General features: G+C 37.1%; 1 protein-coding gene across 1 annotated transcript in view; it reads left to right on the top strand.

The window, feature by feature from the left end:
- LOC127426179 (ephrin type-B receptor 2-like) overlaps positions 1-18,836 on the top strand; it is a 229,057-nt gene that overhangs the window by 194,750 nt on the left and 15,471 nt on the right. The window contains exons 10-13 of the mRNA XM_051672806.1: positions 3,040-3,162; positions 3,283-3,530; positions 11,044-11,259; positions 11,356-11,505. Coding sequence (XP_051528766.1) covers positions 3,040-3,162; positions 3,283-3,530; positions 11,044-11,259; positions 11,356-11,505 — 737 coding nt within the window. The remainder of the gene's footprint in view (positions 1-3,039; positions 3,163-3,282; positions 3,531-11,043; positions 11,260-11,355; positions 11,506-18,836) is intronic.

The following is an 18,836-nucleotide window of genomic DNA, read 5'->3' as shown; positions in this document are numbered from 1 at the left end:
CTTTCTCCATATGTATTCTGTTGAGGCTAGGGTATACTTTGGTTTTCGTGTGCTGTTCTGTCTTGTGCACGGTCAAGCGCTCAACCTTTCAAAGTATAATCTTTTGACGATGAGCCCATGCACACCCGTTCGACGCATGCACACTACTTTGTTAAACAAAGATGCGCAGTGTCCGCGTATCTAGAGAAACTAGGCTGAAGTCTGCACATACTGTGCTGATGACGACATTTGCGTCACGCGCACTGTGTGCTAAATGTAGTATTCTTTGGCCTTCACATACACACTAGTTTGACCAAGTCTGATCCATTATTATCTGACCAACATGTAAAGCAACAAAGCATAGTTTGAATTTTTACATGCTGTTCTGGAGTGAGTAAATATGAAATAGCATAATGCTCCACTCAAGTGCACCTGAGAAGCCTCACATATGAGTTGGGCGTTTGTTATTGCTACGACAATGTTACGACATGCATTGAATTCCGAAACAAAATATGGAAGAAGCCAAACTAAAGCAAACACAGAATGAGCGACGGAAAATACTAATTTTCTGATGTAGCAGTGGATAAGCACAAGTGAATAAACCTGCAACACTTTTACATGACCTTTATGGTTGAGTGCATTTTTATCTTTTAACAAAATTATTAGCTAATTTGCATAACAACTGCGAATTAGCTTTGCATTAGTTGACATTTGTCTCTGTTATTAAATCATTTTGCAAAATAATGCTTTCCAATCTTTTTTCATGACGACATGCCCCTTCCTACATCACAACTCGGCTACTCGGGTTTCAATTAGAATTTCCCAATTGTAACAATGACTTTGCTTAGTCATTTATGTACTTGGAACTCATAATTACGATATTTGATATCTACAAAATTATTAATTAATTTGCATAAAACAAATCGCAAAGGGTGAGTCTTTAGCTTTACATGTGAGTTGTCAAAAAACAAATATTATTGGACTGAAATTAAAATAACTGCAAAATCATTGCTTTTCATCATATTTCATGATGACGTATTATTATAGATTTTTGCCGATAACCGATAGTTCCAAAAGGCAACTATTGGCACCAATTAATTGGTAAAACCAATTTATCAGTCCACCTCTAGTACATAATTATTAATACAATGCAAGTACTGGTATGTGATTGTAGCCTATAGCTTGTCTAAATAAAAGTCATAGCAATTACTTTCTTTGGAGGTGGGGTATGAATGTACAGTTGGTAGTATGACCTGTAACTATCGTTTTTTTCACATTGAATGTATGGCTCCAGATAGCAGCACCTGTATTTTAAAGAAAATAATTAAAATGAAGATGGGCACACCACCTCCAAGACTTCATAGCTTCATACTCTTCATACCTGCAGTTGTTTCGCCTTTTTCTGGCTATATGCCGTTTGTGTATTTTCTCATCAAAGCAATAAACAAAGTAAATCCAAAAAAGCTCTGAACCAGGTATTTCAAAGTTAGTAAGATCCATCAAAAAAAAAAAATCATAAAAAGAGCAATACTTCAGTAAATACCTGTACCGTTTTTTTTGCCTCGTTGTGCTGTTCCATTTATAGAAATAAATCTCTAAGATTCTCCAGAGGCAATAATTTAAAGCTAAGCTCTATCTCTTTTACTCTCTCTCTCTCTCTCTCTCTCTCTCTCTCTCTCTCTCTCTCTCTCTCTCTCTCTCTTTCTCTGAGGGCTTATATTTTATCTCTTTCTTGCTCACTCTGCTGAATGAAATGGTCTGGTGGCATTTTCCCTCAAGTTTAATAATTATTTTTTGCCCTTCCTTATCGTTTTAAAAAGCTTTTTGACTCTGTGTAATCAATGATAAAGGACAGCTGCAAATGCTGTTTTTATTGAAATAATTCTGGAATAGTGTAGGCCAGTAAAACCTGGAAAATCAAGGTCAGAATTCATCCATTAGTGCCTAATAGCAGAAAGTGTCCTCACTCATTTCTTACTGTCTTGTACTTGTCTCTCTCTCTCTCTCTCTCTCTTTTTTAACGGATTGTGGCGCAGCAATCCGTTTCAATGTGTGGCAGTTCGAATGAGATATCAGAGATTCAGCTGAGGGGAAGATTTTCAGTAAATTACGACTTAAATTTCTGTCTTATACAAAGCTATCGTTTGGCTTAAAAAGACTTAGAAAATTGTGTAATATGGACTTCTTTTATCATGATTATTATTCAGTTTATGGAACTTGACAGCGTTAACATTCAGTCGAACATCACATTTTGTGTTCCATGGAAGCAAGAAAGTCATATGGGTTTGGAACAACATTTTCGGGTGAACCGTTCCTTTAAAACAGAGCTCTGCTCGGAAGAACATTCTCCAATTTAGCACATACACCGCAACCTCATGAATTCGTTATATTTTCGATGTTCACGAATCCTTTGATGTTTCACGTCATTCACTTATCTCCCTCTATTTATGTTCTTCATGTCTGTTGCGAGAACACATCCATCAATTGAAAAACTGTCTACATGGTCAGATCACAAATAAAAAATAAATAAAAAAACATCCAGCTGCTTGAAAACACAATGTCTATTCGAATGCTTCGAATAGATTTGGAGCCGAGAGATTGAATAATCAGATTTGAGGCAGGAAGAACTTAAGTCCCAACACACTTGAAGTCCACCTTAAGCTAATTTACCTGCAATCAAAAGCCTTTTGATTGGCAGCAATGGAAAGGGCAGATATCCATCATGGACTATGATGTTGTTGAAATTAGCATCTTTTTTTTTTTTTTCACCAGTAGACTATAAACTTTCACGCACATGTCATATTTTTTATTTACTCAAATTCTACATGTCAAGTAATTGAATACTCATTTTAGGTACTCGACTACAAAATTAAATGGTTTTCTTTTATCATGGTAAGGTTGTAAACGGCTCAAAAAATGACAGAATCACATAGATTTTTGCATATTACCCCGATTTTGCACTGCATGTTTCGCCATTCTGGTGGCTTATCCAGTGAGTGCATGTGCTCTTAGTGCCTTCAGACCTCTAAATATTATAGCTACCATTTTTATTTTCTCAAGTGTCACCAGGAATGAAGATCTACATTGATCCGTTTACCTATGAAGACCCCAATGAGGCTGTGAGAGAGTTTGCTAAGGAGATTGACATCTCGTGTGTGAAGATCGAGCAAGTCATTGGAGCAGGTAATTTGCTATCAAACCTCCAGATGTCCAACGGTGTCCTACTGTCATATACTTCTTGTTACAAAATGTGCCTTGCCCACTCTAGACCTAAAGAACGATCTGCTTTTCTCGATCTCTTAGGGGAGTTTGGAGAGGTGTGCAGTGGTAATCTGAAACTCCCAGGAAAGAGGGAGATGTTTGTGGCCATCAAAACGCTGAAGTCAGGTTACACAGAGAAGCAACGGCGGGACTTCCTGAGCGAAGCGAGCATCATGGGGCAGTTTGATCATCCCAATGTCATCCATCTGGAGGGAGTGGTGACCAAGAGCAGCCCTGTTATGATCATCACTGAGTTTATGGAGAACGGCTCCTTGGACTCTTTCCTAAGGGTGAGTACATATAGATAACAACATATATTTAGATATAGATACACTGATTTGTAGATAATTCATACCTGTAATGCTGCTTTCATTTGCTACCGAAATTATCATACTTGAAGCCGTAATTTCGAGTACGTCGCTTTAAAGTGCTTTGTTGTCGAACAGAAGAGGAAACATGGAGGATGCCAGATTCACACTGCACATATTTTTTTTTCTCACCAAGTGTTTTTGTCTTCTTTTCCAGTAAAAATATCTAAACATTCTTAAAACAAGAGAACTTTACTTAAAAAGCAGAAGGACATAAGATGTTTTGTCTTGTTTTCATAGAAATCTAACAAAATTTAGTAACGTTTATGCTTATAAATAAATAATAAAAATTTGCCAATGGGGTAAGAAAGGAAAACTTAAAGGGAAAACAAGTTTATTTTTCTTAACCAATTGACTTTTTTCTTCTTGTTTTAAGCATAAACCTCACAAAATGTTGTTATATTTCTCTGAATACAAGACTTAGGGTCTACTTTCATGACTGTGCTAGGCGCAACGCTATGTGCAATGAATGTGCACTACTTCTTAACCAATTTTCGTGAGAACGCTAATTCTAAGCGCAATTTTCATGCCAGCACAAACCGCAAGTGGCCATGGGTGGGAGTGTTTGCACCATCTGTGAGTGTATGCGTGCAAACTGTGGGTGTATTGTGTGTTAATGGTTTGGTGGTGGCGTAGTGGGCTAAAGCACAGAACTGGTAAGCAGAAGGTTGCCAGTTCGATCCCCACTTGTGTCCTTAAGCAAGACACTTAACTACAGGTTGCTCCAGGGGGATTGTCCCTGTAATAAGTACACTGTAAGTCGCTTTGGATAAAAGCGTCTGTCAAATGCATAAATTTCAATATAAATGTTAATGAAGGGGCGCAAAGCGCAATTTGCTATTTTCCTGAGAAAAAGGTCATTGCGCTAAGACGTTTGAGAAGCACGTCTAATCTCAGTGCAAAGTCTAATGTCAGTCTGGGGATTCCACCAGAAGATAATATCATAGAGCTATCGATCACTTTTAATACTAGCCATTATTTGTGTGTTAGTAGAGCAATATGATTAATAATAATAATAATAATACACTTATTTTGTATAGTGCCTTTTCAAAGCTCAACAACACTGTACAGAAATTAAACATAAAACATTAAACAGAGAAACAGATAACAAATATAAATTACAAGACAATTAACAATGGGAGAGAAGCAAAGCATATTTCAAGCAGGTGAGACACGGATGAGCAGGATGAGAGCCAATAGTCCCAGATAGGCTGATTGAGAACATAATCGCAGCACAGGCGACAGTAAAGTCACAGAGCGGGGGATGCATTGCATAGAAAGCCCATTTACACTACCAAATTCTTATGAATGGCCTGTCTTCATTTATACTGATGTGGATTGACAGGAAATGGAATAGGATGAAGACAATGCAATAACCGAAGAAGAACCTCAGAATTACATTTTACTAGGCCCAGCCCATTAGCGCTTTGCACATGCAATTTCACCAACCCACTTGCTCCTAGACTTAGCGCATGCTTGTACGAAAATATCAAAACCTCATGCCTACTGACTTGCACATATAATGAATATAACGTATTGCATAGCGGTGCGCTTAAGGCATCTTAAAATAGGGCCCTTAATATCTTATTTCATTCGACTTCTCAGATATACAGTATTTCTTGTTTTAAGGATGTTAAGATATTTCTACTGGAAAATAAGACAAAAATACTCATTAAGAAAGTTATTTTGGCAGTGCATTCTTGCATATTTCTTGGGGAACTCTTATTTTGACACCGTAATACATTTTAGTAAACTTGCTGTCGAATTGTGAAATGTATGACATTTTGGTCAAATACATGCTATTTTCTATGTGTAAAAGAAAAGAAAAGAAAAGTACAATAAGCATCATGTGGCTACTGATATACTTATATGTACAGTATATGACTGAAACGGCAAGTGATAACAAGGTAGCTGCATTTAGACGAAACCGTATTCTCCTCCACCACAGAAACTCGAGTATCAAAGTTATCTCTGAGTCTCCCAGACGTAATTACGACTTGAGGGGGCATTGATGTGCAACTTTTAGGTTAGAAACTCGTATTTTCAATAATTCCTGATAACACTTGAAGGCAGCATGAGTCCACGCTTGATAAATGGAGAGATCATGAGGATAAAATGTGCTGGGGTGCCTCAAATAAAACTTACTGTGCTCCCTCCACTGGCTGATTTTATGGCACTAACATTGGGGATAGTCAAGTTGGAAATTGTCTTTGTAATATTTCAGTGGAATTGATCATTGTTTTGTTCTATCCCCTTTGGTTGATTTATTTTTATCATTTAGTTTTGTTTGTTTGTCTTTCTTTTTAGCGGGGGTGAGGGTGTAAATTGTACTTTCATGTTATGTTATCTGTCATTTTTGTCAGTGCTGCCTTCTTGGCCAGGTCACTCTTGTAAAAGAGATTTTATCTCAGTGAGTTTTTATCCTGGTTAAATAAAGTTTACTAACTAAATAGATTTATGAATTTATTGTCCTTTTTGAACTGATTATTTTTCATTATTTCGCCAAACTGATTCGCAAAGCGTTTGTCAATCAATCTGCTGTAAATGAGATTTTTGTTTTGGTGTAAAACTGTGAGGTTGATGTCCATAACAAACAACATTTGACGCAGTCTATGTAACCTAATAAAAAACAGGCATGAACAGATTTTTTTTTTTTTTAAACTTAAGCTAGATTTTTTCATTTTTTAAAGAAAATATGAGTGGTGCTTGCCTGTGCAAAACTCTCTCCCACAGTGCTATGGTGTCTTGAGTGGTTGCCAGGGTGTTGCTATGCAGTTGCAGTTAGGTGTTCTTAGTGCATGTGTATGTGATTGCTCAAAAGTGAAACATAAAATGCAATGCTTTACGAAAACAGTTTTGAAACCATTTCATTCAAATGAATCTCTCAAATTCCCATTGCATTGGAGCATAAAATCTTTCATCAGCAGGTGTGTATACACATCAACATTTCAAATGCTGTCCTTCAGGTATCTCACTGCAGGGTGTCTCTCTATAATACCGAGCCGCCCCCTTGCTGCAAGCATCTACTCTCAGTATTGATTCCAGCTGTAATACTGTTATAACAAGCTCAACACTCTTCTATTCATCTCTACGGGTTGCCACTCTTACATTTGCTTAAAGACGGTCTCTTTAAAGAGAATCGCTTTACCGCTCTTCAGTCGTTGCTCTGTGGTTAGTCATGCACTCATTTCACATTGGTCACGCTCTCTCGGCAACACTCTCTGCATTACAAGCATCAGAGTTACGCTTTGTCTTATAAAAACATGGAACATATGTGCTTCTGACATGTATAACGGAACGGAGTGATCAGAACATTGTGCATACTGTTTAATCCTGTGCATAATCCATGTTTATGACAATGGCGGAGATCTGGATTCCCAGTATGAGGAAACTGCTCTGTATCTGCATCCATCCCCACAGATGCATTCAGATGATTAACTGAGCAAGAGAATCGCCCAAATCCCTGCTTACTGAACAGGCATGCGGGATGAGAAGGAAGGACTGCTGTCAGCCGGCGAGTGGCACATTTCAGTTTGATTTCAGCTCAGAGCTGATGTTGGTAAAAGCCTTCATCATTGTTAATTAGCCTCGCTGTTCCATGTTGCCACTGATTTATGTAAATATCTCATCTTTGGGGAAAGGGATGATTTATTTTGCTCATTAGCATGGCTCTTCCTGTGATCTATCTGGAGGGAAAACTTATTTTATCCTTCACACATAGCTTTTTAGGGTGTCAAGCTCAGGAAGTAATTATCGGAAACAAGAAACCTCCGTGATTATGGAGTTTGAACGAAGAGAAGTAAACAGGAACCAAACGTCCTGCCATTTGTTAGAGATTTGAACCAAATGTATTTCTTCTTACCACAATCAGATCCAGCTCTCGCTAACGTCTGTAATTGTGAGGTTCTGATGTTATTTTAGCTGTTTGGCGAGCCAGTTGTTTCACTCGTGTTTATACTTGCATCCTATGCACATCCCACAACATGACAGAATGCACATGACCTACCATGCCATTGTGTCTTTCGTAATAACAGTAGAAACAAGAGTCAAAAATCAGAATGAGGACCTGAAGATCTAATAGGTTTACTTTGGAATTGATTCATGATTCTGTGTTAGAACATGTGAAAAAAGACCATTTGCTTTCATACCGTCAGGATTTGGTGGCATAAGAGAGAGCTTTGAAATGTATCAGATCATTGTGCAGACACACAAGTGCATTTTTTCTGCAAGACTGTCATATGATTCTGACAGAGCGCATGAACTCTTTGGAAACAACACACCTCTGTTGTGGCACCTCACTATGACAGCAGCTGACAACATTCGTTGTTTGTGCTCAAGTGCAAGTCTGATGGAGTTCTTGTAAGACAGGACCAAAAGAGAGACTCGACACTAACCCATCTGGTATTTCTTTCTTGCACTGATCCAGCTTTCAATATTGTTTTGTGGTGGATTAAGCTGCAGTAAAGAGAGAGAGGGAAATGAGGAGAGCGAAACTCAAAAAGATTTGCAGTCGTAATAAAACTTTCAGACAGATTTGAGAAACGTCAAACTGAAAAGTCGAGCACCCCCAAACTGACAGCAAAGATACGTCTTGGAAAAAAAGGCATGGATAAAATAATTCACAATCGGAAAATAAAGAAAGTTTGCTTCACAGAGGTTGCAGACCCGAATACCTCTGGGCGAAGAATCCCTCCAATTAAACTATAGGCAAACTTTGTGAGCAGATTAGAGGCTGTATTTATGAAGGATTTTAGCTTTATGAATAATGGATGGCACTTAATTGCTGTGGAGGGTGAGGAGAAGTTCGATGAAGTCGGCTTAACGTGGGGGAAGGATTTGTGTGCAACACACACTGCCTAATTATAGAGTGTGTTTTAACCAGGGAGTCGACCATCAGCATCGTTCCAGCGCACTGAAACGTTTGCTCCCTAGAAATTCCAAGGCTGCGTTGTAAAAACCAGTGAGCATCGACTTTTGACTAAGTTCCCTTACCAGAAATGTCGTCTTAAACATATATTCCGGATTCAGTACAAGGTAAGCTCAATCAACATTATTTGTGGCATAATGTTGATTAACACAAAAATATTTTTTTTTACAATTTCTTTAAAAAATAAATAAATAAAAACAAAAGCACAAATTGAGGTTACAGTGAGGCACTTACAATGGAAGTAAATGGGGCAAGTTTTTGGTGTGAAGCTAGTAATTTTATAAATCACTTACAATAATTATTTTGTAAAAACTTGTGTATAAGTTGTTTGAATCGTTGTTTTACGGCCATTTTAAGGTTTACATCGTTACATGATCATGATCAACGAAGTTTTAAAATTGGATATAACCTGATATATTATAACCTGTGTTGTATATAACAGAAAAGGTAAGTGATTTTATCACGCTATAATCATGTTAACATTCTTATAGTTTACGTCTTGTGGCAACAGTGAGTATTTTAACATTTACTGATTGGCCCCATTTCACTTCTATTGTAAGTGCCTCGCTGTAACCCAGATTTTTTATTTTTTTTTAAGAAAAGAAGGAACAATTTGCAATTCATTTTTGTCATAATCAATATTGTGCCACAAATGCTGCTGATTGAGCTTAACTTGTATTGAACCCTGAATATTCCTCTAAATCTTTCAAGTTATCAGAGGGGCGCAAGTGTACATATCTGTAGTCAGAAGCTCTGCCCGAATTCGCGTACTGTCTAAGTATGTACTGGATTTGGTAAAGAACGCACTTTGGCCAGTATTAAAGTACATATTTTAGGTATGCAGTTAAATAGTATGAGTAGTATGAATTGTCCCGTGACCTAAATATATGATGTGATAACGACAACAATGAAAATAATCTACTCTAGTTTTAACCACAGCTTAACCACAACAACTTTCTTGCTTTATATAGCACTTACAGTTGTAAACAGGACATATAATATACCAATTAATTACACAGAGAACTAGGGGGCAGGATGAGACACTGCCAAAGAGAATGAAGACATCTTGTTTGTCCACTATCCATTGCTGTTCGTCTGTCCCGACTTGATGTGTCTGTCCACACTCCGCCTGCTGGGTTCAACTCCTCTGATCAGAGGCTGAATTCTGCATGCCTCATGGCTGTCTGCGGAGGGTCTGCAGATGGAAGCAGCTGCACGCACAGCTGGGTCCAACACTGCTGGACCTCCTCATGAGCAAAGAGCTTTCTGACCACCATGGTCAACAGCTGCGAGATTTACTTCAACCCTGCATTGATCACTGAATGTCTGATCTTGCACTCTGTAGCGTAAACTCTACCAATCCACCAGAATGTCTACACAGCCAGCCCAATCTGGGCTTGTCACAGTGCGTTGTTTCCAGTCTCTAAATCAACAACTCTAAATCAAGCTACTCTTATCCGACTTGGCAAAGTAGACCTTAACCACAATTCCTGCAGCTTAACTGTTGCCTTATTGCTGTTGTTTAGGATTTAAGGCTGAAGCACAACTTCAGACGCACTTATGAAGCTGTATTTCTGTACTAGGGATGTGCAAAATTACTTATTTTCAAAATCGACTTATTGGTGGGTTGTCTGAATAATTAGATGGTGTTCAATTTAATTGCAAAAATCATATCTGTTTTCAAACGAGTTTCAAACACTCACCTGTCTTGTTGGGACAAATAGGTTGCACTGCTCCAACTCATGTCATTGTTTGAGTTAATATTGTAATTGAAAAGATTGCAAATCTGTTTTGAGCCACTGGTGGCACAACAATTACTCACTTCGCCTTTAAGGAAGCCCTATCGAATTAGGCTTGTTCCAAGGTCAAGGAGTGGTCTAGGAGTTATTACCTTTGTGCCCTTATCATAAACTAGGCATCTAACCTCAGGCTGATTGATGAGGACTGTCTCTATAATAAGAATAATGTCATGCACTTTGGATACAAGCATCGGCTGAATGTCAACTTGTTGTACTGACATATTACATATAAATATGAATGTGAACATGGTATTTAACATATATTGAATTACATAACAAATAGAACATGAAAACGATGTATTAGCAGTGTAATACCAGTTTAATTGTATTAAATACCATATTAAACACATATGGGTTACTTTTGACCAACATATGGAAACTAGGGGTAGTGTTGCAAACTAACTACTAAATGTTGAAATGTTCATATGGATAAAGACACCCTAATTGAGGCATTCCTGGAGTGTTAGATTAAAAGACCACTTCATGTAAAAAGTATAGTCTTAAAGAAGATGACCGGGTCATTTTTGACCCACGCATGCATTTTAAGTTAAAAACCTTTCCGAGAAGTTGTCTCGAAATGTATTCCCTTTGAAGCACTGGTGTTGTAAAACATAACAGCTAAGATAACTGAGAAAACAAATCTAGATAAACTCAGTATTTTTGGACTCATCCCTTTGTTGACACATCCCTTTTCTGTACTTATTTCCAGCAAAACGATGGGCAGTTCACTGTGATACAGCTGGTGGGAATGTTACGAGGGATTGCCTCTGGGATGAAATACCTTGCAGACATGAATTATGTTCATCGGGACCTGGCTGCCCGCAACATTTTAGTTAACAGTAACCTTGTCTGCAAGGTGTCTGATTTCGGACTCTCGCGCTTCTTGGAGGATGACACGTCTGACCCCACATACACCAGTGCCCTGGTGAGACATCTCTCTTTATGTTATGGCATTCATGCATACTTGCTGTACTCTGACCTCAGAAATTATTTGACCTGTTTTTGATTGTGGTTTATACAGGGGGGGAAGATACCTATTCGGTGGACCGCCCCAGAGGCCATCCAATACAGGAAGTTCACATCCGCCAGTGACGTATGGAGCTATGGCATTGTCATGTGGGAAGTGATGTCGTATGGAGAGCGGCCATATTGGGACATGACCAATCAAGATGTACGTTCTCCATCTCCTACATTTATTAAGCTGTTAACTGATTCAAGATGATGTGTGGTTAAATAACTTGAATACATAATTTTTATAAACAATACACAATTACACTAAACAAACAACTATATATTAGTATAATGCTTCGTTCACTGTTGGTATCACTCAGCTTGCCTGTGTTTGCACCATTCCAGCTGTCAGTCAATGTGCTGTTCGCTGACACGCAACGGTTGATCCTGTTTTGGGGGTTTTTTGCAACTATTTTCGTTAGCAGAGCAAAAGTAGACAAAATAAGTGGCCATATTGTGTCTGTAAGTTACTCAATATTAACCTCTTTTTTATAGAACTTTTGTATAAAAGAAATATCACATATGACTTAATTATACAATTCTTTTTATTTGCTTAAGATTTTTTGCAAAAGACTAGTAACCATTTTGCCCTCCAATCTTTTTAAAGGGAGGGCATTTTAACCATTTTAAATCTTGCATTCTCTCAAATCTCTGTATTGTTATTAAGAATAACCTCCACTGTCTTTATTTAACGAGTATCAATAGAAATGCACATTACACGCTCATGCTAGAGACTGTTGATCGGTTGCCGTATGTTAGAGTGTGATAGATGAGAGCTGTTTAGCAATGTTGAATCAGAGGCTATGGTAAACAGCAGCGAGAGCACATCATAAATCTGCCCATGTGCTGCTTTGCTGTGTGCAAGGCCAAACCTCAGACCCCAAACACTGCATGAGTGCAATCAGTCTTTGCAGAAACAGTCACACTAATCATCACATCCCACTGGCCTCAGAATGCAGTGGAAGACATAAAGAAGAAAGACTTAGCATTTTTGGGTTTAAATGAGAGGTTTGAACTGTATTTGTTTTTGTTTGAAGGACGTATTCTCTTGGTGGCAACGTCACATGACTTTGAGGATGATCTATCTATCTATCTATCTATGTCATTCTTTCCATCCATCCATCCATCTATCTGCTGATGTTTATCTATCTACCATCCATCCATCCATCTATCTGTTGTTCTATCCATCCATCCATCTCTCTTTCTATCTTTCTGTCTTTCTTTCTGTCCATCCATCTGTCATACTTTCTCTCTTTCCTTCTTTCTTTCTATCTTTCTTTCTTTCTTATAGTTTTGCGAAATTGTAAGTTGATCTTAATATACATTAAAATCTTGATGTAGATAAATATGGATACATTTTTTTTTACTACCTATATATGTATCTCTTGAAGTCTGCCACTAAAATTCATCTGTGTCTAACGCACGGTTTTTGATGAACAAAAAGACAATTTCACATGCAAGGCACAATGCCACGTTAAACTTTCTCTGCCCTTGATGAGAGCTCCCATTTCTAGCATCCTTCTGGGTGGCTGGGAAAATGAAAATTATGGGTCCAGATAAAAAATTGTTTCAAATTGAAAGTGCTAATGCTCTAAGAGGGAGCGCAGATCTCTGCAGTTATCTTATTAGCAGCTCCAGATAGCATTGCGGTCCTCCCAACGGGCTGGCCGTTTGAGGCGACTGAATGAGATTAATCAGGCCTTGAATAGAGTGCAGTAATGGCTGAAATAATGAGCTAGGGAACGCAGGGTCTCACTTGGGTCCTCTTCCTACTTTCCACTTTATGGACGCTTATCTTGCTCCCGCCACCAAGGCTTCTTTTATGGTTTATCCTGCGTGTCATTCACAGTATTCTGTGTTATTCAAATGTCACAAATACATTCACATTAGTTTTTCGTGAGTAACTAACTCAGAATAGCAATGCTACTAACTTAACTAGTTTTTCAGTGGTGTCCAGTAACGATACTTTTTCCAATGAGTAGCTGTGTAGCATGCTAAAACACATTACTGTATTTATTAATTATATTTACAAACTGAAGCAAACCGCAGCAACCTTTTAGATCTCCTTTTTTAGATTGTTAGCCTAGTGTAGACTATGTACCGGAGTGGCGTAGTCACCATTTGCTCATTTATGCTTCGCATAAATCCCCAGTATCTGTTTCACACATTTAGTGAGGCTACGCAGTTCATTTGCTGGAGTACAAGACATATCTAAACACAGAGTGACGTTCTTGATTTCCTGTTACAACTTGCAACACATTTTCCAAATGTAAAATTAAGTCAGTGTGTATATTATAGACCATGTGTTAATCATATTTAATTTGACAGATGTTGCATGATTATAGATGAGTAGGAGGGTTGGTAGCCAGAGGCAGCCAGAAAACTGCAGTAAATGCAAGGTGTTGCCAAACTACTTGGAATGCAAGTGTAACTTTAAAGCCAAAAGTATGCTTTGGTTTTCCGTTTGCCACTACATCTCGTGTCATGCCGTGAATTTCGTCATCAGCAGGGTCTGCACAAATTGCATGTGTGCAGCCCAGTTTGTGTAACCGCACGGACTTGTACATGTGTATGTGAGTTGTCTGTGCATGTGCCTGGAATCGACTGCACTTTAAAGTGCAACAGTGCCCGCCCACTTTTGCAGCCGTCTTGGTTCCAGAAGTATTTTTCCCATTTCTTCCATAGGTATTTAATAAAATCCTTCATAAAAGAGTTGTAAGCCCTGAACCAAACCAACCAGCTCTGGGGTTAATCACAGCTTAATCAAACTTTGATTTGAGGCCAAATATTATTTGAAAATTGGGAAAAAAAGGTAAAAGGTACAAAACTGTGGATAGGGATGGGAAGACTTGTTGAATTTCGATATATCGCAAACCAAAAAAATGGCGAACCATATCGAGGCAAAACTCAATATTTAGAAATTTGCAACATTGTTTTCTGTCTATGTGATCATAAATGAAATGACCAGTCAAACATTATAATCTCTCTATCATTTGATTTCACCTCTGCTGCGCTTTATTTTTCTACACTGTTTACAGGGTTCACACAAGGTCCTTGAACTGCTTTAGGTGCTTGAATTTAGCTTTAAGAAATGTAAGTACTGGAATACCTCGAAATCACCTTGTTTGTTTAAAGGTACTTGAGATTAAAACAAAACATTTCTTCTGTGTATATGTGTCCATCAAAGATGAGATCCCGCACTCCCCTTTCATTGAATATTTATTTTAATCAGGGGCGTAGCATTCATTTTAAAAGTGGGGGGGACACAGCTGTCAGAAGGCGGCTTGCACAGACCCAACACTTACAGTGCAGTATTAATATATTACAGTATATACTAATATATAAGTATTATATAAGTATTATATTAATATATACGTATTATTTACTTTTAATATTTGTAGTATTTTAAAGATTCAAGTATTGCAAAATAATTTCAAAATTTAGCTAAATTAGCTACAAAAATAAAGTGCATCTTGTGGAGCTCTTGCTTCTGTTTCACACATGACAATAAAAGACTGAGCACAAGCTGGTCCTGAAAATATTATTTAATCAATTACAATAATGACAATTGTGAATGTGCACAATTAAATTTTTTACTCTGTGCTTGTGCATTGTGGGATTTAAATGTATCCAAGTGGCTCGAGTGTTTTGGCTGCTGATTCAGTGACCATTTCTGGTGATGCCAGAAGGTGGTGACAGATGAGTGTCTTGTGTGAAATTAGTTGAAAACTGAATCAACGATGAAAAGAAAATTTTGATCCTTTAAAATTTGTATGTCTACAGACCTAAAAAAAAAGAGACTTTAGTAGAGGTTATAAGCATTATAAGAACAAAGCAAATCTATAATTTCCCTACTGCTTGTGAGCTGCTGAGCATGACTTTTATCAAAAGACAACAATAATAGTCTCATAATAATTATGAGTTTCAATAATGTCCGTATGTATAAAAAGCGTGTCTACATATCTATTCACTTCAGTAAAATGTCTAAGTGTTCTAAGAACACAGCAGATCTATCTTTTTTCCTGCAGTTTGTCGACTGCACACCAACATAGAGGTTAAAAACAGAAGCTGATATTAAAAACAGCTTTACATATTTAACACAGAAATCTGCTTAAATTGGCAAAAACAACCGATCAAACTATTACCTCACAAACATAATGTAAAAAGCATAACTTAATGAAGACTCATGTGCTGATATAAACTCCACTTACAATGTGTGCTTAAAAGAAGGATTGTCCTTTGTTTTTGTTTTTCTGCAGTGCATTTCACATAATGCTGCCAATCAAAAAGATATGCCGATAAATATCTCACGTTTGTGTGTTCCTGATCTCTAAATTATTCATTTAGATCAACATCAATGCCGATAAAAAACATGGATAAATGAGCATTGCTGAAAGCAACTTTGTAGAAATGAATGGAGCCGCATTGATTAGACTGTTTGACTGACGACCTATTACGTAGGGGTTGTTTCGGCTCATGAAACTCGTATGTGATTGGTTGGATGGTCGCTTAATCAGCCCAAAGTAACAAAATGCAAAGAATGCTGTATACAAATCCACCATTTTGACTTGGTTTAGCATGGAAAAGTGCGAGTGACAAAAATCACCTTTTTAAACAGTGCAGGGGACTGCTATGTCCTTGATTTTAATATCCTTTGTTCTTTACAGTCAAATAAAGAAATCCAGCACATTTTCTGTTAATAAACTGGAACACGTGTGACATGCACGTTAAACTCTTAAAGTGACAGTAACATTTTTAGCGCTTGAAATACAATTTGGTTATATGTAAAATAATTTTTTGTTTAAAATGAATGTAATTCGGTGTTTTTAGTTGTAAATTGTGCACATAATTTCAAACATTGATTGAATGTAGAATTTTTTTTGTGATTATAATAATGATGATATACAAATTATTAAAAAAGAATTATACACTTTCACATACTTTTTCAGGACAGTTTTTGTTCAGTTCTATTGTTTGTTCTGCACCTAATCAGCCTGAATGTAACCCACTATTTTTGAAGGTTTATTTGTTTGTGATCTTTTCTTATAGAGAAAGATACATGAGCAACTTTTATTATTTAAACTTAGAAATTTTTTTATTGTGAAATTAGAGAAATTAGGAAAATAATAATGTGCATTTTGCGCAAACATTTAAAAAAAAAAATAAACACAATTTTTTGTCATACTTTGTCATTTAAGTTTTATTAGGCCTTGTTGAATTGAGATTATATCAATTCGTGAACCTCATATCATATATCAAACTGAATCATGAGATAACCTTAACCTCCCATCCCTAACTGTGTACTAGAATCAATTTCAGTTCTATTGCGTCATTCGCAATGCATCATTGGATTGTAGTTCATTCCCTCATGAAAGATGTTAAAGGGTTAGTTCACCCCAAAATGAAAATTCTCTCATGATTTATGCCTTTAAGCTCTCCCAGATGTGTATGACTTTCCTTCTTCAGCAGAGCTGAAGTAAAGATTTTTATAAGCATATTTAAGCTCAGTTTGTGAATATAATGCAAGTAAATGGGTGCCATCAGGCTGCTGGATATTTGACAGTCCAAAAGTCATATTTAGACAGCATGAAGTAATCCACACGACTCCAGTCGATCATTTAATGTCCTCTGAAGCAAACCGATAGGTTGGTGTAAGACAAATCGATAATTAAAATATTTTTAACTTCAAATAGTTGCTTCTGCCCAGCACTGGATTGTTGTTTGAAATGACGTTCGTTCCTCTGGCATTCGTTCCTCTGTTGTATGCAAAGCGCGTCCTTCCAACTTCTCGCATGAATGCGCCATTGCGCTTATGTCACTGATAAGTATTTTTTACACAAACCTATCAGACTGCAGACCAGCAGACTAATGGCACCCATTTACTTGCATTGTATGCACAAACTGAGCTGAAATGTACTTATAGATATCTTCACTTCGATTCTGCTGAAGAAGGAAAGTCATACACATCTGGGATGGCTTAAAGGTAAGTAAATCATGAGAGGATTATCATTTTTGATTGAACTAACCCTTTAAACATCTTTCATGAGGGAATGAACTACAGTCCAATGATGCATTGCGAATGACGCAATAGAATTTAAAATTATATAAAAATATAAAAATATTGATTAAAAGTTGTTCATTATAACTATAGAATGTATTTAAAGCATATTGTAAAAGATTCAGATATATACAAATACAGTATATTTTTAAATTGTAGGAATACTGACATGGTTGCGTCATTTTGCAGTGCTTCATGAAAGTGGGCGGTCGCTGCTGGGCTCTTGTGCTGCGGTTTATTTGCCGTGATTCTCTGATTGGTGGATTTTCCCCCTCAGGATCATGGCTAGTGTAGTTATTCTCCAGGAATTCTGCTAATAAACAAGATTTTTATAAAAATGAATTTGAAAAAACATGGACTGATGGCTTCAACAGAACCATACAACATCGACTAACAACATCAGAGCTCAAGTTAGATGTATTTTAAGGCTTATAATTTATCAATAATCAATTCCCCTATGGAAAAAATTATTGGGATTTTTACTTTCGAAACCAGACTGATGTGCGCTATTGACTAACACTAAGAAGTCGCAGTGCGTATGTGTCAAACACATCCGTGCGAGCTCAAGGTAAATGTATTATACTTTGAAAGGCTGAAACACTTGGCTGTACAAGGCAAAACAATATATGATCAGAGAGGAAATATACATACTGCCAAATCATTTTTATCACCGTCTTTATATTAACACCGCTGAGTTCTATTAGTTGACTTCAGGAGGTATTTAGAAAACAGCTGTGTTGACCGTAAATCGCTTATTTATAGTCTGTGTGTGTATGCCATGTAAAAAGTTGCTTGTGTGTGTGTGTGTGTAAGTGTGAAGGTTGAATTTGATCATGTGTGTGTTTGTGGCCAATGACAAATGGCTTCCTTGGGCTCCCCTAAGACCCAGATAGTGATCACAGAGCATTTATGAAGACTGCAGATCAATCCTCTGTCTCCTACTGTGTTATAAGCCCTAAAGACACCGGCTCTTGTCTGACACCACCTGCTTCACGCCAAGCCTACAGTTCCTATCAAAACATTAGTACTTTATGGCAGTACATTAAATTAATTTAACTTAAATGAAAACTAATACATTATAGGTTTATGTTACAGGATTAGACATCTACTGACACTGATTAAACATTAACAATATCCAAAGTTATTACAAGTCAAGTCATTTTTATTTGTATAGCGCTTTTCACAACACACATCGTTTCAAAGCAGCTGTACAGGAAATCATGCATTAACAAAAAATGAAACTGTAATATCTATAAAGTCTTAGAGTCATCATTGTGTAGTTTGATTAAATATGATTGTAAATTTTGTATAAAAATAAATAATTAAATGATAATTGTATTTAGATCCCCTGAGAGCAAGCTGAAGGTGACTGTGGCAAGGAACACAAAACTCCATAAGATGTTGGTTAATGGAGAAAAATAACCTTGGGAGAA

This window comes from Myxocyprinus asiaticus, chromosome 35 (assembly GCF_019703515.2).
Source record: "Myxocyprinus asiaticus isolate MX2 ecotype Aquarium Trade chromosome 35, UBuf_Myxa_2, whole genome shotgun sequence".
Taxonomy (NCBI): domain Eukaryota; kingdom Metazoa; phylum Chordata; class Actinopteri; order Cypriniformes; family Catostomidae; genus Myxocyprinus; species Myxocyprinus asiaticus.
Note: the sequence above shows the minus strand (reverse complement) of the source record. Positions and strands in the feature narration are given on the sequence as shown.